Genomic DNA, 24,500 nt, shown 5'->3' with positions numbered 1-24,500 from the left:
TACTCAGCTTGCTCATTACTATTGTCCCAGTACCACAATTAAGAGAGAAACAACAACAAAAATCCTTCATACATATATATATATATATATATATATATATATATATATATTATATATATAGTGTTTTTTTTTTCCATATTAATAATGTTTTGGGTTCTGCATGCTGTTCCTTGTCAGCTAAAGTAATGATTGCATGTTCTGGATCTGACTGTACACCTAACATTCCATTCTAAATGCCCATCAGAGTGGTAAAACAATGGTTTTTTGTTCAGGTCATGCAATAAGAGTATTGTAATGAAGGAATGTGTACCATTTAAAGGACTTACTGCCTGAACATAGCATCCTGGTGCACATGAATGTTATATGACTTACCCCATCTTCCTGTGTTCCCCTCTGCAGCTATATTCAGGTGTCAGTGTGTGCTAGGCAGGAAACTGTGTGCTATTCTGTGTGATCCCCTGCACCCTGTGTGTGCCAGTTACTCTTCCATATACACAGTAGAATTTTGCTGGATACACATTAATAACTAAGCGGTGCCAAAGCCTTGTGATTGGAGAGCCGTAGAGCTGCTGCAAGTGTAATGTGATATAACAAGAGCAACTCAATATCCTGCTTCACTTTCATACTCTTCTCATTGCTCTGCCGGCTGCCTTTGCACTGCTTGCTACAGCTTTACACTCTTTCACTGGTTTACATGATAGAATACATTACAACAAAATACCCCCTTTAACAGATATAACATTTAGAACCCACGTCTTTTCTTGTACTAAAAGGCAGTTTTTCTGGGGTCTGTACTGACATGTCTATTCTGCTGCAGGTGGTCTGGCGAAAGCTGGGAGACGCCACTAATTCGAAACCATCCATCCGACAACACCTTTCTGGCAACCAGTTCAAAGGACCCTTGTAGGAGCCAAGAAAGCTCTGAAAGAAGCATCTCAAGAAGGCACATTTTCCGTAATAAAATGTGGATATTGTAAATATGGCTGATTATATTACCAGGAGGACTGGCCGAATATGCTGTAAATATGTCTGACCCCCTGAAGAGAAAAGAATACATATTTTGTTATGTAGATCACTTGCTGTACAGACTGTAGATAAACGAAGCTAAAAGCTGGTAGAAAGAAAAACACTAACCTGTGAATTAGCTGTAATCGTGGTTTCATTTGATAAATTGTTTACTTATCATAACTTGTGTTTCTCAGTTTGCACACTGCTGTTAAATAGATCACTCAGAGGTCTGGCTCTGTGCTTAGGGTTAGGCACATGTGTTTGTGGAACAAGGGGCAACAACCTGATACTGACCATCATCTGTAACACTTCAACGGACCTGGAGCATACTAAGAACTAGCCAATAGCAAGAGTTCTTGGAAGCAATCCCAGCATTGTACTAGATATAATAGTGGTATAGAGTCGTTCTGGGTAGGGTAACAATGGGAATGTCTGGTTTCTTTATGATAAACCTTTCTCTAGACACAGGAGATGTGTTAGCCATTACCTACCACCAACTGCTACTAAGGTGAAATGAATCATGGTTCTTCATCAGAAGAATTTTGGGAGTTAAGAAAAGAAAAGAAAAGAAAATAGTTACAGTGAGGGTTTTTCCTGTATAAAATAGTGCTTTGTGATATTTGCAAAAGAACCGGTTGTATCAGACCTTCAGTAGCAGGCAAGTCTGAGTGTTGGCAGAAGGGTCAAAGCAAAGTATTTTGCTTATTGGAAACCCACTCTAGTTCAGATACCGTAAGTAATGTAGAGGCATGGAGATATTTGTGGCTATATTATTTTTAATTTATTTAAAAAAAAAAAAAAAATATTAAAATGTATTATAAATTTTAGCTACAAGTCAGCCTAAAACTGGAATGCATTCATTTAGAGATGCACTGGGGAGCTTTGTTGGGCGAGTGTCAGAGAATGTTCAATTCACATTGAATAATTTGTACGTGATCCCTTTGAGGTAGTGGAATCTTTGCCTGTAAAAGGGATGTCGACTTTCCCTGACACTCATCACTAGCAGGTAGTTATATATCAAAGATTGTCCCATTGAAAAACACAAGCACTACAAAGCAGAATTACAGTTTTGGGTTTTCCAGGAGAATAATCCTATTGTTTCCACTGGAATTTATTTTGTTGCCAACTGTGTCCCTGATAATGTTTGATATATGATCACATGAGCTGAAACAAAGCTCCAGCTGAAAAGTTCTGTGTGTTACATTGGCCTTCAGCCTATCCAGGGACGTGGTCAGACAGCTTCTCAGGTTGTTTAAGGAACAGTCTGTGTTCCCCTAGGTACCCATGGCTACATAATGCACTTTGGCAGCAAAGTCAGTCTCAATGCCACAAACTCTCCGGAGACGTTAAACAGAAATAGCCTTAAAGCTGCATGAGACTCTGTCCAGGCTTTTAGGCCTACTGAAGGCCCCTGCATCCAGCAGTTTAGAGTCTCATTTAGTTTGGCTTGATGTTAAGGATTCAGCTAAATCCTATGTGTTGGGATTCAGTCACAGTATTAGTACACTCTGTATACGATTCATAGGACTCATGAGATGGATCCAGTTTTATTCATTTATTCCATGAGACCAATAGGACTCTGGCAAATGATCCGTTAATGACACTGCTGGCTTCCACATGGGGCGTCACTGGTAGCAGCCGCCTTACCAGCATGTTAACTAGAATTATTATTTCAGTAACAAGATATTTCTTTTTAATGTGTGAAATGAATTTAGTTTATTTTAGACAGGAATGGCAGAAAGTCCTGGGTGGGTTTGATGTGTTGCTACATATCGGAACAAGCAGTGCACTACATGGTATCATTCGGAGCATTATTCACTCTGCTCCCCCTGTAGGGCATGGCGACAAGTTCTGCTTAGTTCAACCCTTTTCAGGGAGCTACAGACTATGTGCAAATAGAAGCCTAATTCTCTCTATATTTCTATATACAATATATATATATATGTGCATATATAGCAAATTGATTCCTAGAGGAATTTTTTTTATTTTTTTCTAAATAAAAGAAAAAAGACAAAAAGAAACCAAATGAGGATCTGGCCTTTCCATTGTGAGGAATTATGGCAGTGTATTTGATTTCTGTTCAAATATTTGTTATTGCAATTTTAGATTCCCCCCATAGTTTGGGATTCTTATTTTATTCAAGCAATTGCTTATTAACTGAGAGATATAAATCCGTATGTTGAGATTAAAAAAGCAAAGGTGTTTTATTTCTAGCATTTTAGGAATTTTTGGGTAGGTTTTAAAGGATTAGTAAACCTTAAAAATTCTGAATGTAAATATGCTCATGGTGCATTTCTAAGCAACTTTGCAATTGACATTTATTTTTTTCAGTTTCAGAGCTATTTGAGTTTTTATTAACTGCCAATAAAATAATTTTGTAACTTCGCCACCTGCTGGTCAGTTCCTGAAACTGTACAGTGAAGGAGAGGTACCTTCAGAAGGAAAACAGAGAAAGTGTTCTGATGTTGCTTTGCTCAGGAAAGAGATCAGTAGTCTCAGATGCCCTTGCCCATCTCCTTCCTGAGCAGTGGATTCTGGCTAATTCCAGAGAAGCTGCTGGAAGATGCCGTAGACAGTCACTATTTACTGGGATGCTATTTTGGCCTTTGTGTACTTGAAATTCCAGGGTCTTTGACTGTACATTTGGATGTCTTTGACTGTACATTTAGAGGAGCTGACCAGCAGGTGGTGCAGTTGATACAAAACTTATATTGGCAGTTATTAAAAAACATAAATAACACTTCGACTAAAAAAAATGTAATATGAATTTCAAAAGTGCTAAGAAAAGCACCCTGAGCAATCCTTTCACTCTCAGAATTTCAAGGTAGCATAACCTTCTGGACGGGACAGTAAATAACAAAGAAACGCTTTTCTGCATTTGGCCGCCGGTGCATGCAGTGCCATCCAGTTGCAATGGATTGCGCACCAATCGGCCCATCTCAGTAGCTAATTAAAAGGTGCCAGTGCATTTGCACTTTGGATTTCAAGCCACAAAGTAACAGGTTTTATTTAATATTCCAGTGAGAAATGATTTGATTTGCCATCACAATACCTCCAACAAAAAGAAATGGCTTAAAAGATAGGGCATCCTATCCACGGCCATAAGCTGTATCTGCTCATATTGTACTGTGGCACCAGCAGTAGCATACACTGATTCTTTTTAGTACATTTATGCTGTTTCGCTTGGGGTGTCTGACATTAGTTTATTACCTCTTCATTATCACAACACTGGATGCCCCTTTTGTATATAGTGGGGGAGATGTACCGCTAGCAGATCACCAGTGGCAAGTGTAGATACACAGTCCCCAAGGGATTAGACAGAGCACAAACCTTGTTCACAGTGATTGTATTATGAGAGTGTTTCCTGATAGAACTCATTTGTTTTATGCTTACAAACCCATTATAGACATCTCCATATGCTTCTCTCTGTAAGTAAAGATACACATAAAAACTCCCAGGCAGACCTGTAATAGGATCATGGGTTATCTATCCTTTCCTTACAGTATGTGGCGGCTGTGTGTTGTACAAGGAGAGAGCTTTCCTCTTTGGCAATGGTTTTATTCTAAGCCAAGTGTTCAGTTCAGCAATGCTGCCCTCGTGTGTAGAAAGTACTTAATGGAAAGAGAATTCTTTTGTTATTTCAACAATTCTACTCCTCAATCCAAACCTTCCCTTTCTCTGCTTTGTTAAAGACAATAACCTATGGTTTATTTTTCCCCCCCAATGGCTCAGATTAAAGAGGTTTTTTTTGTTTATTAGAACTCTGCCTGTATTTCTGTGTATTATGAAAGTAACCCTGATATTGTGTTATGCTTAATCTCACTATTGGCCAAACTAGTCTGCAAATTGGCTCAATCGGTTCCTAACCTATAGAATAAACAAGCAACTTCTTCAGGCCCACATTCAAATTATTTGTACAGAGCAGTGGTTCTACATGAGCTGGCCACACTAACAATCTTTGGATCCTCAGCTGCATGGAAAACACCTTTAAGCACATGTGCTTTTTATAAGAGTGGGGGGTGCACTGATTCTCTGGAGAGCAAAGTCCAGTCACAGAATAAAGCTTGGAACAAGGCGAATATCTCCTAAAGCCAGCCAAAGGTAGTAGGGTGGAGTCAGAAGGAGACTGCTTGGCTTCCTTTTAATATATGAAATTGTGTAGGTTTTGTTATGGAAGTTCACACATTGTCTCCACATTTTTGTCAGCCCAACTGAATGCACACTGATGCAAGATGTTTAGCTGAAGTTCAGCACATTACAATAACCCACACACACACCAATGTACACTGCAGTTTTAGGGCATACATAAATAGTGCAGATATAGCAGGCTCCGGACACTGCCTATACAAAACCGCATGTGTGAGACAGTACGAGGGAAGAGGGGCAGCAGTGCAGAATAGCATAAGGCTGGTTACTGGCAATAACCAAGCTCACCATATTGATCCTGGACACCAGGCAACTGTTATTGCACCTCTTTGGCTGCTCTGCAAACACTCCTCTGGAATGACAGTGCTTTCATTCCAACATTATGGGCAAAGTTAGCTGCACCTGAGCATATTCAATGCTTACCATTGCAGGCACAAGTAGAAGTTTTTTGAAACGTAGGGGTGTATTATCAACAAGTGTTTTTCAGCTTGCTGAGAATACGCTACATTAGCCTTTGGGCTCATTCACATCTGCAAGTGTATTGGGCACTTTTCCCTCCAGTGAGTTGCACCTAAATCCACTTCCATTAAAGGTACTTGTGCCAAATTGTGCCCCTTGCTCCTCCCTATAGTTGCACTTGGTGCTGCTTAGTCCTTTCTGCCTTCTTTGCTGGGCACTGCTGTGTCTATCAATGCATAGGAACCCTGGAGCACCTCCTGACAGGTATTAGCTCCAGGGTTCCCTCAGCATCCTGCAGCAAATGGTACAACACACTTCCATTAAAAGAATAGGGTACATGTGCCACTCGTACACTAGAAATGGCGGCAAGCAGGTAAGAAATATTTGGTTTAAGTTCACCTGATTTGTGACTAAGCACATACAAATCCATATTCTCATATTGCACACAACTGCAGAAGGCGCAGCCAAATTGCATCAAGAGAATCACCCGTTTGCATCTGCAATGAATCTGGAATTGTCAAAAAATACATGCCAATTGCACTTCATAGACCGCTTAGTCTGAATAGCATAACAAGTGTGTTCCAGAGCCCACCCCATCTGTATGCAGCTTTGGGGAACGAGGCAGTGCAGCATACAGTGAGGTACAACTCTCTGTATTACTCATGCTAATCTCATTGGGGGCAAAGTGACTACAGTAAAGGTGGCCACACACGTGGCGATCTGACGAAACATCGTCAGATCCGCCACACACCGTCAGGGCTGAAACAGCAGATAAGGAGGTAGAAACAATAGGATTTCTACCTCCTTCTGCCGATTCAGCCCTGATGGCAGATTTTGCTCAGGCGCCTTCTATGGCGCCCGATCAAATTTCTGACCTGGATGATCGGCGAGTCGACCGATATCAGCAGCTTCCTGCGATACCGGTCGACTCACCGACTTTCTATACACGCACCGAATATCGTATGAAATGAGGTTTCATACGATATTATCGGTGCGTGTATGGCCAGCTTTAGGGGGTTACATAGTTACATAGGGTTGAAAAAAGACCAGAGTCCATCAAGTTCAACCCATCCAAGTAAACCCAGCACACACAACCCACACCTACCAATCTATACACTCACATAAACTATATATACAACCACTAATACTAACTGTAGATATTAGTATCACAATAGCCTTGGATATTCTGCTTGTTCAAGAACTCATCTAGGCCCCTCTTAAAGGCATTAACAGAATCTGCCATTACCACATCACTAGGAAGGGCATTCCACAAACTCACTGCCCTCACCGTGAAAAACCACCTACGCTGCTTCAAATGGAAGCTCCGTTCCTCTAATCTAAAGGGGTGACCTCTGGTGCGCTGATTGTTTTTATGGGAAAAAAGAACATCCCCCATCTGCCTATAATCCCCTCTAATGTACTTGTACAGAGTAATCATGTCCCCTCGCAAGCACCTCTTTTCCAGAGAAAACAACCTCAACCTCGACAGTCTAACCTCATAGCTTAAATCTTCCATCCCCTTTACCAGTTTAGTTGCACGTCTCTGCACTCTCTCCAGCTCATTAATATCCTTCTTAAGGACTGGAGCCCAAAACTGCACTGCATACTCAAGGTGAGGCCTTACCAGGGACCTATAAAGGGGCAAAATTATGTTCTCATCCCTTGAGTCAATGCCCTTTTTTTTATACAAGACAGCACTTTATTTGCTTTAGTAGCCACAGAATGACACTGCCTGGAATTTATCAACAATCCAGTTTGATTGATTTTTTTTTTTTTTTTTACTCAATTTGGGTTTTTTTGCACTTTAAAAAACTCAAATTCTAGTTATGGTTCTAAAACTCTTAAGTTATTAGGAGTTGTCCTAGGCAAAGTTATGGCATATTCTCACACTCAAATTTTTTTTTACAGGTAGTAAACTCAAAAAATTCAAGATATAGAGTTTTTTTTTTATTTGAAGCTTCCTTATTAATAAATAAGCAACCATTTAATATGTGAGTTTATTCTCTTGAAACAAATTTGAAAATTGATAAATATGCCCATACGTTTCTATGGTTACACTGCTCGTAACCCATTTACTGCTGGCCACTGCCAGAGCCATGCAGTTACCCAAGGACTACAATAGACTCCAACGGAAGTCACAGTTGGCACCAGGTAACTGGTTAAGGATTCGCATGGCTATAATGCTGCAATATTTCACCCCCTGGCACCTCACAGCATCTTGCCTGTTATCAGTTAAAGTTTGGGAAAAGTCTCATCTGTGTTCTGTTTAAAAGGACAAACATTTGCACAAATATAAGGAAAAATAGAAGGAATTCATCAGATGCCTTTTCCTTATTTCTTCTACTTTTCTTGTGTTGCAAATTCAATAGGCTGCAGTGTTGGGATATGAGGAATCTGTGCCTGGCGAGAGTAGAACATAATGTGTAGACCTTGAAATATCCAAGCAGAAAAGTAGTTAACGGTTTTAAATAATAATAAAAAAAAAAATATCAAATGCCGCCCATTCACTATACTATGTATTTTGTCTATTGGCAAAACATTTCTGAGGATATAATCCCTGTAATAACAGACTCATGCACACAAAGGGAGGCTCCTCGGAAGATCTTCATATGGAAAATCTTTACAACAGGCTACTTAGAAACCTCTGGCTGTTTTTGCTTAAGGACTAAGCCAACTGTTATAGTCAGGTTATGAGGAAAGAGGCCAATATTTCTAGCACACAATGCTGCCACCCAGTGGCTCGCATGCAGAACACAGCATGCTTTACTCACAGACCAAGCCCATGGAAGAGGCAGCGGATTTGGGAATCCACATATACAGTATGTTGTACCCTCAGGAGGACATTGGGGCAGAAAAACAGAATTTACCAAAGCTTGCCAGTTGCAGGTGCTGATTAGATGGGTACATATTTTGTTGTAAAACATCTTTAAAGGAACATTAGCACCAAGCATTGGCAATGTATAAAAGTAATTAAAATTAAGGATGCACAGAATCCAGGATTCAGCCAAATCCACACCTCTGGCCTTAAAATCATTGGCTTTTTTTCCCACAAACACGGGTGTTGAAAATTTAGAATATGCAAACTAGCATTTGGATTTGGCCAAAGAATTCACAATTTCGCCAGATCCTAAAATATAGGATTCAGTGCATCGCTACAACACCCGTTGTATTTTACAGAGCTTATTTGTTATCTGCTATTTAACCTCTGGCTTTTCTCCTTTTTCCATGTCTGCCCCCATGGCTACCCAGCAGCTTATTTATATAAACTAAAGCAACTACACAATCTTACAACAGTGCATTACATTTTAATTACTTTAAAATACTTTCATTTCTTGGTGTTACTGTTCTTTTAAGTCTCTTGGGTAACTACGTAGCAGCTGTGCACATGGTGTAGGAGTAATTTTACAAACGTTCTTCTAGGCAGATGTGATCCAAGTACTGAAGATCAAGTCCATCAGATGCAACTCAATGTTCCAAAGATTCTGTCAGAATTAGACCAGAGCTTAGGCTGGATCACTGAACAGCATTAGGGGGGGAACTATTGCAAAAATGAAAACATAATATAAGCTTTGTCTTACTGAAATATGTAACTTACTAAATATACACAAGTAAAAAATTCTGTACCGCTTTTGCAATAAGTTACCCTTAACTTCCCCCCTCTCAGCAACCTCTTTTTTTTTTTTTTAAATAGAAATTGGAGTCAGATTTTGATTGATGGGCAAGTCTGATACATGTTTGTGGAGGGGGCGGCTCCCTTTCCTAGCAGATATGCTACAGTTAACTCAAATAACTTACTTTCTACACAAACAAAATAACTTCAGCACAAATCCTGCATGTAGAGAAACAAAGCTGGTTATTTTGAAAGAGTGAGCTTCTAGAGAAAAGGCGCAACTTAGACAGGTTTAATACAACCTTTTGTATCAAAACTCTGCCTACTGCATGAAGAGACACATGAGAGCGGAGAGTGTAACTTGGTTATTTTTAGAAACGGTATTTTTAATTGGTGAGATTCAGAAAGTTTCTTATTTAAGTCAGATGACGCTTATGTTAAAATTTTAATTTTTGCAATAGATCCCCTTTAAGAAGAGCAAGAAATTACTCTCAGTTGTCTTGTATCCCAGCATTCCATGCATTCTCCAGTCAGTCAAGTAGCCATCTTTATGGTTATGTTTGGATGGAAAAATACGAAACTACATTGAAAGAGAGCTACATAAGAATTACCTAAATCCCAAACTTAAAATAGTCAACTCCCATTTATTTCAATCCTCTCTCTGGAGACCACAACTGGTTTTATCATAAATATTGAAAACTGTGGAACAGAAATTAAGAAAACCTGTATCACAACACATTGATTGGCAGATAATTCTCAAATCAAAGGGCAATTAGCTAGCATTTGCCTTTCTATAAACTAATGCCCGAACCAAAACCATTAATAAACCTACAACTCAAAGCGCCAACAGTCGGCTTCACAAAATATCTAAATATCTCAATGCCGGGACTAAATAAGCAAAACAAACAAACAAATACTGTTGAAGTTTTTTTTTTTTTTTTAAACATAATACAATATCAGAACTAATTCAATGCCAGTGTTTTAGAAATAATCAGGAAAAAATGTGTAGGGTCACAGTTAGATATTGCCAGCCACTCTAAGCGTGTTACAGGAAGCACTGAAGAGCACTACTTAAGGCACAACATTTGTTAACAAAAGGGATATGCTGTTACATTTCTGCTTTCCATTAAAACCTATTTACAAGCATTTGTTAAAGTCAGTATTACAAAGAACAAAACAAAGAAAACAAGAAAAAGTCACTTGGTTTCAGTTTTTTTTTTTTTTTACCGACTAGAACCAACATCTGAAATCTCAAACATATATATACATTTATCTCAGCCAATATGGCTTCAAAATATTCTCAACAGGGAGCAGTCCATAGTATTCAAAGCATAAACAAAATGCAAAAAAAAAAAACCCAAAAAACCTGCTTTCCAAGTCCTTGCCTGCTTCCCCTCTGTGGTTGTAAAGTGGAATTCCTGCTCTAGGTCTCAGTAGCAAGGGGGCATAAAGGTGGTGGCTAAAGCAAGTGCCATAGGCAGGAATACAAATGTTGAAAGCAGTTTCAAGATAGCATCTGAAGCTGCAAGAGTCCCCATAATCAGCCTTTTACTAAAATCCCCCTATGATGTTGCTAGAGACACTTCTGGAGTCCGTTATATACATTCTTACAATATGCTGGAAAGTATCTTGTTTTTGAACAGTTGAAGGGGAGAGATTATAAAGACAAAAATATACTACTTCACCCTTTGGAAATAAGGAACTTCATTTCTTAAACAATGAAATGAATCTCTAAATGCAGCTTGCACATGGACCTCCCACCAGTGGTCTTCTCTCCCTTTGCCTACATGTGTGGGACAGATTGCTGGGAGGTAAGGGGGGGCACTGAAGAACTGAAGAGTAAATTTATATTAGAACATCTAATTGATAAGATTAAGAAGCCTTCCTTATTTCCATAATATGAAGCTTACATTATGTATTTTCATTTTGCATCCTTGTACACATTTCAACAAGCTAAAGAAAAGAGACTAACACTATTTCAAAGGATTAAACATCTGCTTGCAGTAGACAGTAAATTATAGAAACTTCAGTCTCTTCTAGTTTTAGAAAGCTGCTTTTTTAATTGGTATTAACCAGTGTTTTTATGATGGGCAATAAAAAAATGTAATCAGGGATTAAAACTCTCCCCCTGCAGTGAAAAGCTTAGATATGATAGCAAGAAAGCATGGTTATCTCATCCAAGCAGCACGGCCCAGCCCTGCAACTGGTGGCATCCCAGGTGGTGGAATTGGAGGAGGTACAACAGGAGGCTGCCCACCCGGTGGGACAGCAGGAGGAGGATAGGAGGTTGGTGGCATGGCAATTCCTGGAGGGGGATGACTGGGAACTGTATGAGTGGGTGGCAGTCTAGGAGGAGGAAAATTGGGGTTGTATGCTGGAGGTGGTGGATAAACAGGTGTAGGAGGAGGAATGTTAGGAGGTGGGAATGAAGAAGGTGGTGGTGGCGGTGGTACAGTGGGTGGAGGATTAGGTGGAAAGACATGAGGATGATAGGGCAAATGAGCAGGGGGCCCATAAGTAGGGGGGAGACTTCCATAAGTTGGCCCTTCAGTCTTCATCATGGACTGTAAACTCTGGTAACCCTCTCCAGACATGTATGAATTGGTTGTAGACATCCCCGTAATATAGCTAGCAGGTGGAGGAGGTGGCGGTCGATGAGGTATAGGTGGAGGCTGGTGAACAGGAGCAGGATGGGCTGGAGGAGGAATCTGGATCTTTGTATGTTCTGCTGGTTCTAAAGCAACTGCAGGATCTCCTTCGCTCACAGCAATACTAGGGACCAGAGGTTTTCGTTCTGTGTTTAAAATAGGAGAAAACAATGTTTTATCTTTGAAAGGAAAAATCAAATTCAGCAGAATATTTTGGCATTATTGAATTCTCCTCATGTAATAAAAAAGGAGAAATATTCCAATAACAAAAGCACCCTATACACCTAGCAATATTCTTCAGATTATCTGAAATTATAAGTTATGCACAGGTGATGTCCTGTGAAAATTCCAATAGTTTTCAGCTGAAAAGCCAGCAAGCATTTTTAGAAAGATGATAAAAAAACAAAACAAAATTACCAAATCTTGCAACAGTTTCAATTTGGATGTAAACAAATCCATTGTGAAACTTTATTTTCTCAGTTTATTGAAACATTCAACACTGAAAATTATAAAAATGAAATTCACACTAGTGTTAATTAAGCATATGCTCAAGGGAAAAAAAATACATTTTAATCCCAATTTTCTTTTCCTCAACCACAAAAATTAGTAAACTGGCCTGTGTGGGTTTAGACTTTGTGAATTTCAAACTGAATCTTGGATTCAATACATCCCCAATTATCAGCAGGGATTATTCTTTATAGATGCCTGCCTCTGAATGTCAGTTTCTCTGCCAGAAAGCACTACTGCATAGTTATACACCAACATGAACTCAATGAATAGGGCATGTGCTGAACATACTTTTTGCCATTTCTTTTAATTAGGAAATATCCATTTTTTTTTTGTTATTTCTTGCACTAAACAATTAAGCCAATTTCACTTTAGTACTTTCTGACTGAACAGAACTTTAGTTAAGCTTTAGTTCTCCTTTAAGCTTCTTTAAAAATGTAGGCTTGAAATGTTGTAAATTATGTTTTGTGATTCTGTACCAGCCCAAGGCACCCCAGCCTTTAGCAGGGAAGTTCTGTGCCCCAGTAGCTCCCCATCTTCTTTTCTGCCGATTCCCTGCACATGCTCTGTGCTGCTATCAGTTACCAAGTTTAGGGCTGATTCACAATATACTTTATCTATAGGATATAAATGTCACAATATAAGGCTGATTAGTAATTAACGGATTACTGCATGGCTCTGAAACCAGTGCTATTAGCATCAGATTTTAATAGTCAGGCCATTAGGATCAGCTTATGACAGACAAACATCATTTTCTTTGCTTGATAATTTCCGCAGACCCCTAAGCTTAGCTTCTCAATAGCTGCTCAGAGCGCACTGAGCATGAGTGTCGCAGGCACTTCTAACACAAATGTCTAGTATGGTCAACCCCCTGTGACAACTTTAAAAGAATGGATTATTACTACTATAGAGATGTTGGCTGGTTCAATAAGTTCATTATATAAAATATGACATGTTTCTCCATATTCATTTTTAGGGTTTAGTTCTCCTTACCAGTCAATTGAGTAGCCCCCAATAATGAGCTTCTCAAAGGCTGCTGCATAAATAAGGGAAGGATTTGTTTGAACTAATTGCTCTGTTTATGAAGAAAGGGGGGGGGGGGGGGGGGGGGGTAAGGTCAGTAAAAAACAGTCCAACTTTCAAATTAGTAGAATACAATTTTAACACAAGTCCTATTTATTATGTAAATGATTTGCAAAGAAGTTTTGTCCCTTGAAACTGACCAATAAAGCACAGGCTCAGTGCATAAAATGAGCATAAGACACTGCAGAAACCTAATTCATTTATCTCTGTAGTTGCAACAAGGCTCTAATCTGGGCCTGTGTTTAGATGAATAACCAATTCTCACCTGGTGGAGGAAGAACAGGAGGTAAAGGTGGATGCGAGATCTCAATTTTTGATAGTTTAGGTAGTGGTTGTTCTGCAGATAAACAAAATATGGTTTACAAGAAGACAAAATAAACTGGTGTGAAAAGAAAAAGATGTTTCCTTGCAGCAAAATAATGTGAGAAATGAAATTCCTAGTCATAGCAAAAGGAAACCTATAGATCCCAATAAGGAAAAGCACAAAAATCAACAATTCAATGAATCAAAATCCTCCCAATGGGTGTTATATATGTGACACTTATGGGGGAAATACACAATGCAGCCTTCTTTTTACCTAGGGAAGCTGTACAGAAAATTACATAGTTACATAGAGTTACTACCATTAAATGAGAAAAACAGGAGTGAAGAAAAAAAAAAAAAAAAAAAAAAAAAGAAATCAGATAACCTATCAGGCAGTTTAAACTGCAAAAGTAGGGATTCCTTAACTCATGGGTAGGGATACAAAACTGGTCTCAGAGCAAGATCTTGTTTACAATAATACAAATTGATGTTGCAAATTATATAAAATGTTGAACTCTGGGCAGATAATCCAAAAGGTATGCAGCCAAAGAGTTTAGTACAGGTTATAGGTCTTAACATGAATGGAAAAAGGATTTTTTTGCTTTTAACATGCAATAAATTGCTATTGTTTGTAAAGTTTTAATTTATGACCGTCCCTAGAGTAACACGTAATTGTTTGCTGGACTGCAATAAAAATTATGTGCATGTTCAAGGACACTTGAGTTTTTTATTCATTAGTCTAACTGGTTAAAAACTGACTAGTATGAAGAAATCACTTACCTATTACTTTGCTATCATCTTTTGGTGAAGTAGGCTACAAAACAAAATGAACAATAATTTAGATTGCGTTTTGGTTTAGCACCAAAAAAAGGCAGAAAGGAAATGACTGGCCAGATGAGCACGCCCATGTTTTTTGATTAACAAGTAAATCCACATTTTTCTAAGAGTAAACAAAAAATAAATTGTACCAAAGGTCGCTTCACTGGCTTTGGAGGGCTTGACTGAGGAGAAGGCTTCTTGGGCTGTTGGGATGTGGTCTGTTGCTGTTCTTTTTGAGGAGCTGTTTGGAGATCTGCATTTTGGGTCTGCTGTTGAGGCTGAACTGAAGCTATTTGTGCCTGAACCTGAGGGGAGGTTTGCGGAGCTCCATGATGAGGCATCTGTTGCTTTCCTTGAGAATATAAATCAAGGATTTGATGACAAATGTCTAGAGAAAAAAAAAATAAAATTAAAATAACATGTTAGAACCACACTTTATTTACCCTTCATTCAATAACAGTCTTCTCTTTGCTCTTTCACAGTGTCTGATTTTATACTCTTTCACCTCCAATACTAATCTATGTATTAGTGCTTGTGTATATAAAACACTAAGAGCATGTCTATAAAATTGTCTATAAAATGACTATAAAATATTTAACACCAAAAACCTGTCTAAAAAGAAATGTAGTTGGTGGGTTAAAGAGGTTGTTCACCTTCAATGTCCAAATTTTATTAAACCTACAATAAAAAAAAAAAAAAAGTAAAAAGGCCACTGTAAAAGCTACTTAAAAAAAAATGTATATTAAAATGGACACTATTCGGGTTGCTTTTCCCATAATTCTGAATTTTGGATTTCTGGCTAACAGATCCCATACCTGTAATCTTTTTTTTTTGTGCCAGACTAAAGCATAAAATGACACTGTGGGGCCGATTCATTAAAACACGAGTTCGAATCCGGAATGGGAAAAATTTGGATTGGATACGAGAATTTCTGAATATCGCAAATATCACGAAAATGCTTACGAAAAAATCGTATTAGTCACGATAATAACGTATTGGCGATCCGAAAGTCACAAAATCGTCACAAAACGATTGTAAACAGTGGCAGAACCTTTCCGAATTTTTCGCGCAAGCATGAAAAAAAAAAAAAAAAAAAACGGCAAAAATACGCTCGGAACGTTCGAATGGACACTCCGAGCGTTCGTGTCTTGATAAATCACCCCCTATGTTTTACATCAAAACACCCTCTGTATTTTTTAGATAAATAAATGGGGATGTCCCGAAATGCTCCAAACTATAAAATAAAAAGGGACTTAAAGACCCCAGAGGTAATTAACATACTAGAGGTTACACATAAGAAAATAGTGTAAAATAATGGTGTGGTTTTATTTTATTCTACCTCTGACTGCAGTGGGTAACGCTTGGTCTATGTGACAAATTTGGGACACAAAATTTTCTGGTGTGCAAAAGTTTTTCCATCCAACAAATATGCAACTACTGCATTACAAATAAATATACCTTCAAGCACATCAACAGGAACATCTTGGACAAACTGCTCCCACCATCTTCTGTAAAGTGGCTTTGATGTCCACTCCTGTATTTCGAACTTACACAGCCTTCCAGCAAGATACATAACTGCCACAGCTATGATTTCTGGCTCCCACTGTAGGGACAGTGTGGTGCACAAACTAAATAGGATTAACAGAGCATATTAAGGAAATGGTCAGATCTCATTAGCAATCCTGCAATTGGAAACCCTCACAATCCCCTTCAGCTGGGATCATGCTTACCTAGAGATTAGACTTAGGGGTATATTTATCATGCTGTGTAAAAAGTGGAGTAAAACTTACTGGTGATATTGCTTATAACAGCCAATCAGATGCTTTGCTTTGGTTTTCTAACTGCTGAAATCTAATTGCTGTTTGGTTTCTCTGGGCAACATCACCAGAAATGCTTCACTCCACTTTAGACAGCATGATAAATATACCCCCTTAGGGGAATATACACTGCTCAAAAAAATAAAGGGAACACTTTAACAACACAATGTAACTCCAAGTCAATCACACTTCTGTGAAATCAAACTGTCCACTTAGGTAGCAACACTGATTGGCAAATACTGTTGTGCAAATGGAATAGACAACAGGTAGAAAATATAGGCAATTAGCAAGACATCTCCAATAAAAGAGTGGTTCTGGAGGTGGTGAACACAGACCACTTCTCAGTTCCTATGCTTTCTTGCTGATGTTTTGGTCACTTGAATGCTGGCGGTGCTTTCACTCTAGTGGTAACATGAGACGGAGTCTACAACCAACACAAATGGCTCAGGTAGTGCAGCTCATCCAGGATGGCACATCAATGTGAGCTGTGGCAAGAAGGTTTGCTGTGTCTGTCAGCTTAGTGTTCAGAGCATGGAGGCGCTACCAGGAGACAGGCCAGTACATCAGGAGACGTGGAGGAGGCCGTAGAAGGGCAACAACCCAGCAGCCTTTGTGCAAGGAGGAACAGGAGGAGCACTGCCAGAGCCCTGCAAAATTACCTCCAAAGCGTCACAAATGTGCATGTGTCTGCTCAAACGGTCAGAAACAGACTCCATGAGGGTGTTTTAAGGATCCGACGTCCACAGGTGGGGGTTATGCTTACAGCCCAACACCGTGCAGGACGTTTGCATTTGCCAGAGAACACCAACACTGGCAAATTCGCCACTGGCACCCTGTGCTCTTCACAGATGAATGCAGGTTCACACTGAGCACATGTGACAGAGTCTGGAGACGCCTTGGAGAACATTCTGCTGCCTGCAACATCCTCCAGCGTGACTGGTTTGGCAGTGGGTCAGTAATGGTGTGGGGTGGCATTCCTTTGGGGGGCCGCACAGCCCTCCATGTGCTCGCCAAAGTTAACCTGACTATCATTAGGTACCGAGATGAGATCCTCAGACCCCTTGTGAGACCATATGCTGGTGTGGTTGGCCCTGGGTTCCTCCTAATGCAAGACAATGCTAGACCTCATGTGGCTGGAGTGTGTCAGCAGTTCCTGCAAGACAAAGGCATTGATGCTATGGACTGGCCCACCCGTTCCCCAGACCTGAATCCAATTGAGCACATCTGGGACATCATGTCTCGTACAGGAGTTGGTGGATGCTTTAAGTCCAGGTCTGGAAGGAGATCCCTCAGGAGACCATCCGCCACCTCATCAGGAGCATGCCCAGGCATTGTAGGGAGGTAATACAGGCACGTGGAGGCCACACACACTGAGCCTCATTTTCACTTGTTTTAAGGACATTTCATCAAAGTTGGATCAGCCTGTAGTGTTTTTTTCCACTTTAATTTTGAGTGTGACTCCAAATCCAGACATGGGTTGATAAATTTTATTTCCATTGATAATTTTTGTGTGATTTTGTTGTCAGCACATTCAACTATGTAAAGAATGAAGTATTTAATAAGAATATTTAATTCATTCCGATCTAGGATGTCTTATTTTTGTGTTCCCTTTATTTTTTTGAGCAGTGTATATTTAAGTGTAAGCCAACACCATTGGTGATGTTGCCCATATCAACTAATCAGCAATTAGATTTGAATGGTCACCTACAAGATAAAAACAAAAGCAAAGATCTGATTGGTTGCTATGGGCAACATCTCCTGTGGTGTTGGCTTAAACACTAATAAATATACCCCTTAATTACTACACTGTACACAGGGGAATAAAGTCTTGTGTATGACTGTACAAAATACATAGTTTTAGATTCTGTTGCATCATATATTGCTTTTGTATTATTAACAGGTATCACATGAAACTGCATAACCTGGAACCAGAGGGGAAACTGTCAAAACAGGAGTATCCTGGGGATTGTAGGAATCAAGGTTGTAACTTATAGAGAAGCAAGGAGAGTGCATGTACAGCAATGCACTATATAATATAACCTATAGCAAGGTAGTTGGGACTTTAGTACCTTTTTCAAAAGCAATAGATAAACTGTACTTTACCTGTCATTTACAAAAGTCCACGCCATTTGAACCAATTTCTGTATTTTGTTCTTGTCGCCTAAAAAAATTAAATAAATTAGTACAAAAAAATGTTATAAGCAGTAACACAAGGGCTACAATCAAAGCTCTTCTTTTAGGACATACTCCGCACCTTTTAACTGTTTGGCATATCTAAGAAGGAACTGGTAAGGGTGCTCCACCTGGAGGTCAAACTTTATTGTCTGAAGAAGAATTCGCTCAAGGACCATGACTTCCTCCTACAAAGCAGAACAAACCGAGTTATCTGGTATAAGGTAAGAAATACAGTTACTGAAAGATAATGGTTTATTGCTACAAAAGACATGCTGTGGTAATAAAAGGGAAAAGTCTATATAGTAAAAGCAGCAGTATTTATAAAGTCACAACACAATAGCTAAACTGTAACTTGATATTTAAAAGTGTTTTCGATTTAACAGATTCTACAGTGTATTTTGAGAAATGCATACTATTTGTTTAATTTACAAAAGATGTAAAATGAATAGTCAGAACAGTTACCCTTAACATCTTGGCCAGAGCCCCCTAACTTTTATTGGATGTTTTGTGTGTGTATGTTCAATGTACATTTATGGGCTTATTTATCAATTTTTTAAGTTTGTGAATTAGAAATTGTTTTTAACATAATTTTCTTCCTGCATGCTATTACAAGCAGCTGAACTGCAGCTCTTTTACTTACTTTCTTGTCTAGCATGAAGCTCCACCACCTTTTGCATTACAAAGACCTCTAAGAGGTGCCTCTTCTTCAATGAAAATCAATCAGGCATGTGCAGTAGGCAGCTCTTTGAGGTCATGATAGTCAGAGAGAGGAGTGCTCAGAAAACAAAAGGTAGCAGAGCTTCATACTAGACAAGGAAAGACCAAAAAGAGATATAGTTGAACTGGCTGTAATAGAGAAACTAAATTAATCCAGATGCAGCAAGAAAGGTATGTTATTCTGGGGGCTGTACAAGTAGTATTTTTTTTAATAATAAAATAGCTACACATATCCAGACTTGTAACAAGGTTTGAAGTTTCCAAACACTGTAAAAGCAATCTCTAAGAAAACCTGGGTCTGCCTAGTCAGTGATAAATAAATGCACCCCCTTCCTCCCCAATCCCTGTGCCCTTTTACGGATTTTAAGATTATGCAATGATAGCTTGTTAGAACATATGCCAATGTAATGCCCTTGGAGATATGTATAATGTATACAGAGTACTTCTAGGTACCAACCCAAAAGCAGAATTACTGAAAGTTATTTAGGTTAATCAGTAACAATTGAAAAATTCCAATTCACACTTTTACATTAATTTAAATATTACATGGAACTGTATGGTTCACACATTTTTCAGGAGCATACCTTAGGATCATCCCCAAACTGGCCAAATTGTACATCATTTAGTAAGCTACGGGCAGTTTTGATAATATCTTTACATTTCTTAGGTGTTTCTTCAACTTTACCAGCCAGAAAAAGACAGCAAGCTCCAGTCACCTGAAACCAAATGTTAAAAAAGTGATTAATCATGCAGTTTTTTATCATTCAACAACTTGTTACATAAAATTATATAACTTGGCATAATGGGTAACTGGTATAGTTACCCATTATGCCAAGTTATATAAGTTTACTTTAGAACCTAGGCATACCAGTAGGGGACAAGTTGGCTAAACTGGTCAGTATTTCTTAAGAGCTGCGCAGCAAAAAATAAAAGCACGGTATTTGGGGGGGACAAACCGTTAAAGGAGAAGGAGAATACCTAAGACATTCAAAATGCATGACCCTTAGCTAAAACAGACCCTTATGATTCCCCTCCTCCAGGTTACAAGCAAATTAGATGGAGATTCATTCTTTCCTTAGCAAAGGAGCTGGAATGAGAGGGTTTTTCATTACCTTTCAAAAGTTAAAAAAAAAAAAAAAGATTTTGACCTGGGCAAAATAGGGCAGTACTTTGGAAAACTGAATAACATTCTGCAGCAAGTCTCACAGACTAACACTAAACAGAAAATATCAAATTGGAAAAAAATTAAAAGGGCAATGTCATGCATATCTGATTTAGAAACAATCAGTTTAGTAGAGAACATAGAAATTAAATCCACAGTTTGAAGCGAAAACTTTAATCCCATCACTTTTTATACATTTCAACATAATACATATAATACTTACATATCTAGGAAATTGCTTGAAGGAATGAAACATGTAGAACCGGTGAAAATAAATGATTCCAGTTGCAAGGGTATCATAATGTCTATGTTGAAAGTTAAGAATATATACCACCACAATATTATCAAGCCAATGATCTTGCTGGGGTCAGATTGTGTAGGACCAAATTTGCAAATAAAAAAAAACTTTAAAGCACAGGAACCTAATTAAGAAAGAAAGCCAGGAGCATATTACATATAGGAACCTAAATCTGAATTAATTCCACATCTGGGTGTTCCATCCTACAGCTGGATCTCTCACTACTAGTTTATATAAATAAGCTGAAGTGTAAGCATGGGGGCAGCCATTCAAGATGGAAAGGGAAGCAAAAACAAAGGTTATATAGCAGATAACAGATATGCTACGTAGAATACAATGGTATTATACAGAGCTTCTCCATTATCTGCTATGTAAACTGTGCCATTTATCCCTATTTAAATTTGAATGGCTGCCCCCATAGCTACAGAGCAGTTTTGTTTATATGAACTACAGTAGGGTTTCTGAAGTAAATACACAGTCTTTTACCAGTGCAGGGCAACAGTTTACATTTTAATTACTTCGATACATTTTCATTTTTTGTTGTTACTGTTTCTGTACTAAGTCATGGGACATCATTACACATTTAATATTTAGAAGTAAATATTTTACAGGTCATTGATAGATCTTATGTAATATCATTTTACTCTAAATATACTTTAAAAAAATACAGATGAAAAGTGACAAGTTACAGTGAAGGATACAACCCTAGTCGGGTTCCAACATCAAATATGAACCGAGCCCCTTCTCTCCGGTATCTTGCCTCTGTAGCAGGATCAAGCCCCTCCAGCTGTGATGGAGTATGGGCCAGGTCTTTCTTATCCCAATACCAGCATGGCTTTGCATGGTCCAGGCTTGCAGGAGCAGTGGAAGGGCTAGAATTCTCCTTATTCTCTTTCATTGATGCAGTTTTACCTTTGAAACACAGGTTAGATCTGAAAAGAAATATAAACTCATAAGCAAACAAGCTCACAATATTCTGTCTGCGATATGAAATAAAAACCTTTTTGTGTTTAAATGACCTGTAACAACAGGAAATGAATGTATATATAATCAATATACGGCATTGGCCTGCACTCAAAGGTCTTAATAAGCATGACAAAACTGTGGCAAGAAGGGAGGTGAGTGACACTTTTTTTTTTTACTTTGACAAAGGCACTTAATAAAAGTTGTCACGCTTCCTAAGACAGCAAGTATGGACCTATGCCTTATATTGATTAAATTATTATACAACATAGGCTGTACCCAGGCACACTGGATATCTGTTAAACATGAGTGCCGGCAGAGTTACTGTTGATATATTTACAGTATATCAGCAGGAGGATCAGCACACCAATATTACAATTTTAATAAAACAGTTTTATTTTTAATTACCTTTTACAGGGAGAGAGTATCTAATTTGCTACTGCTCTTGTAAGATAGAGACCTTCCTATAGTATAGCAAGCAATGTTACTCTCTGCTGACTGATCTTACTTAAGAGGGATCTCAACCCAAAAAATGTTATCCTAATGCTTTATTATTCTCTCTTCACTGCAATCAGGTAGAAAGCAGTGCCCCATACACATGTCAATGCCACCCACACTAATCTATGGCAAACAGCAGCTGAAGCATGTATGGAGGTGATGGGTAGCCCTCTACACAAAGATGCTTACAATACTGCCAATAACACAAATCAATTCCAGATATTGTTCACGTGGGTGGCAAAACTAGAGAAAGAACCACACCTGCTGCACCCAATCATGTGATTAATTTTAATTTCCATAACAAAGCAGGCATTTTTAAAAACAGTTGTACTAGGATGTGTTTTCTTTTCAAAGTTCTAGCACTTTGTCTATCTTTTTGAAAAGTATTATCAACCTGTATGGCCAGTTACATTTAGACAGGTGTTTTTAAGCAGGTGTAGTTATGTCACCACTTTGTGCTTTAGGCTGCAGGTTTGCCATACAACCCTATAGGAAACACTGACAGTAGGATAAGGGCACTTTTCACCTGGACCAACTTGTGTCTTTTCTCATTGAGTAACACTGAACATAAAATGTACACACATTATACCAACAACCACAATCTGAATTTACATGACAGCATTTAGCATAAAGTTCCCACACAACCTAACACTTTTAGCTCACACTAAAAAAAGGCCATAAGTGGCAGACAAGGTCCCGTGGAAGACAGACAGACACGCAGACAGAAGGTCCCGTGGAAGACACGCAGACAGAAGGTCCCGTGGAAGACACGCAGACAGAAGGTCCCGTGGAAGACACGCAGACAGAAGGTCCCGTGGAAGACACGCAGACAGAAGGTCCCGTGGAAGACACGCAGACAGAAGGTCCCGTGGAAGACACGCAGACAGAAGGTCCCGTGGAAGACACGCAGACAGAAGGTCCCGTGGAAGACACGCAGACAGAAGGTCCCGTGGAAGACACGCAGACAGAAGGTCCCGTGGAAGACACGCAGACAGAAGGTCCCGTGGAAGACACGCAGACAGAAGGTCCCGTGGAAGACACGCAGACAGAAGGTCCCGTGGAAGACAGACAGAAAGTCCTGCAGAAGACAGACAGAAAGACAGAAGGTCCAGCGGAACACAGACAGACAGACAGAAGGTCCCGTGGAACACACACACACACACACAGACAGAAGGTCCTGTGGAACACACACAGACAGACAGAAGGTCCCGTGGAACACACACACACACACACACACACACAGACAGAAGGTCCTGTGGAACACACACAGACAGACAGAAGGTCCCGTGGAAGACAGACAGACAGAAGGTCCCGTGGAAGACAGACAGACAGAAGGTCCCGTGGAAGACAGACAGAAAGTCCTGCAGAAGACAGACAGAAAGACAGAAGGTCCAGCGGAACACAGAAAGACAGAAGGTCCTGCGGAACACAGACAGACAGAAGGTCCTGCGGAACACAGACAGACACAAGGTCCTGTGGAACACAGACAGACACAAGGTCCTGTGGAACACAGACAGACACAAGGTCCTGTGGAACACAGACAGACACAAGGTCCTGTGGAACACAGACAGACACAAGGTCCTGTGGAACACAGACAGACACAAGGTCCTGTGGAACACAGACAGACACAAGGTCCTGTGGAACACAGACAGAAGGTCCTGTGGAACACACACAGACACACAGAAGGTCCCGTGGAACACAGACAGACAGACAGACAGACAGACAGAAGGTCCCGTGGAACACAGACAGACAGACAGAAGGTCCTGTAGCGGAATGAGGCCCGAGTTTCATCTTACAGGTTGAACAGAATATGGCACTTATTTCTAATCTGCGGCCCAAGTGAGGCCTAGGAACCAAAGGCAATGCGTTGGTAACACAAAAATCGCCGTTCATGCAACAATGAATAGACCCCTATGAACCCTACATGCTTTCACCAACAGCCCTGAACTTCCCTTGTACTTACACTCTTAACTCTTCTAAGACCCCGTCCCTTTCCCTATCAGCAATCGTCCCATAAATCATTGCTATATATATTATATACATATGTATGTAACTGTACGCTCAAGCAATGGGAATGGCAGCCGACCCCGCAATCAATCCTCACACTTACCAGGCACCAGCCTACACGCTACTTCCCCTCGGGAGCCAGGACGCTAGCAGCACAAGCAGCTTTCAGCGGCCATCTTGGAGTAAATGGGCCGCATCACGTCACTACTCGCAGCCCATACTCCTCCCGAATGTCTAAGAAAGGAGACATAACTGAAGCAACCAATTACGACTAGTAGCG

General features: G+C 39.6%; 2 protein-coding genes across 3 annotated transcripts in view; one reads left to right on the top strand and one right to left on the bottom strand.

Moving 5' to 3' along the window:
- ccdc85c (coiled-coil domain containing 85C) overlaps positions 1 to 4,769 on the top strand; it is an 88,642-nt gene extending 83,873 nt beyond the window's left edge. The window contains exon 5 of one of the 2 annotated variants that reach the window (XM_018096313.2): positions 818 to 4,769. In XM_018096313.2, the coding sequence (XP_017951802.1) occupies positions 818 to 907 (90 nt within the window). In that variant the 3' untranslated portion in view covers positions 908 to 4,769. 2 annotated transcript variants of the gene reach the window in all.
- Positions 4,770 to 11,260: 6,491 nt separating this feature from the next.
- Positions 11,261 to 24,394, bottom strand: ccnk (cyclin K). The gene is made up of 11 exons (NM_001078855.1): positions 24,324 to 24,394; positions 21,454 to 21,684; positions 20,678 to 20,759; positions 19,877 to 20,008; positions 18,655 to 18,760; positions 18,504 to 18,561; positions 16,042 to 16,211; positions 14,733 to 14,971; positions 14,545 to 14,578; positions 13,727 to 13,798; positions 11,261 to 12,017 (listed from the first exon to the last, which is right to left on the bottom strand). Exons 2-11 carry the CDS (start codon positions 21,648 to 21,650, stop codon positions 11,392 to 11,394), a joined length of 1,716 nt encoding a protein of 571 aa, NP_001072323.1. The 5' UTR covers positions 21,651 to 21,684; positions 24,324 to 24,394; the 3' UTR covers positions 11,261 to 11,391.
- Between the last annotated feature and the right edge of the window lie 106 nt (positions 24,395 to 24,500).

Source organism: Xenopus tropicalis, chromosome 8 (assembly GCF_000004195.4).
Source record: "Xenopus tropicalis strain Nigerian chromosome 8, UCB_Xtro_10.0, whole genome shotgun sequence".
NCBI classification, from domain to species: domain Eukaryota; kingdom Metazoa; phylum Chordata; class Amphibia; order Anura; family Pipidae; genus Xenopus; species Xenopus tropicalis.
Note: the sequence above shows the minus strand (reverse complement) of the source record. Positions and strands in the feature narration are given on the sequence as shown.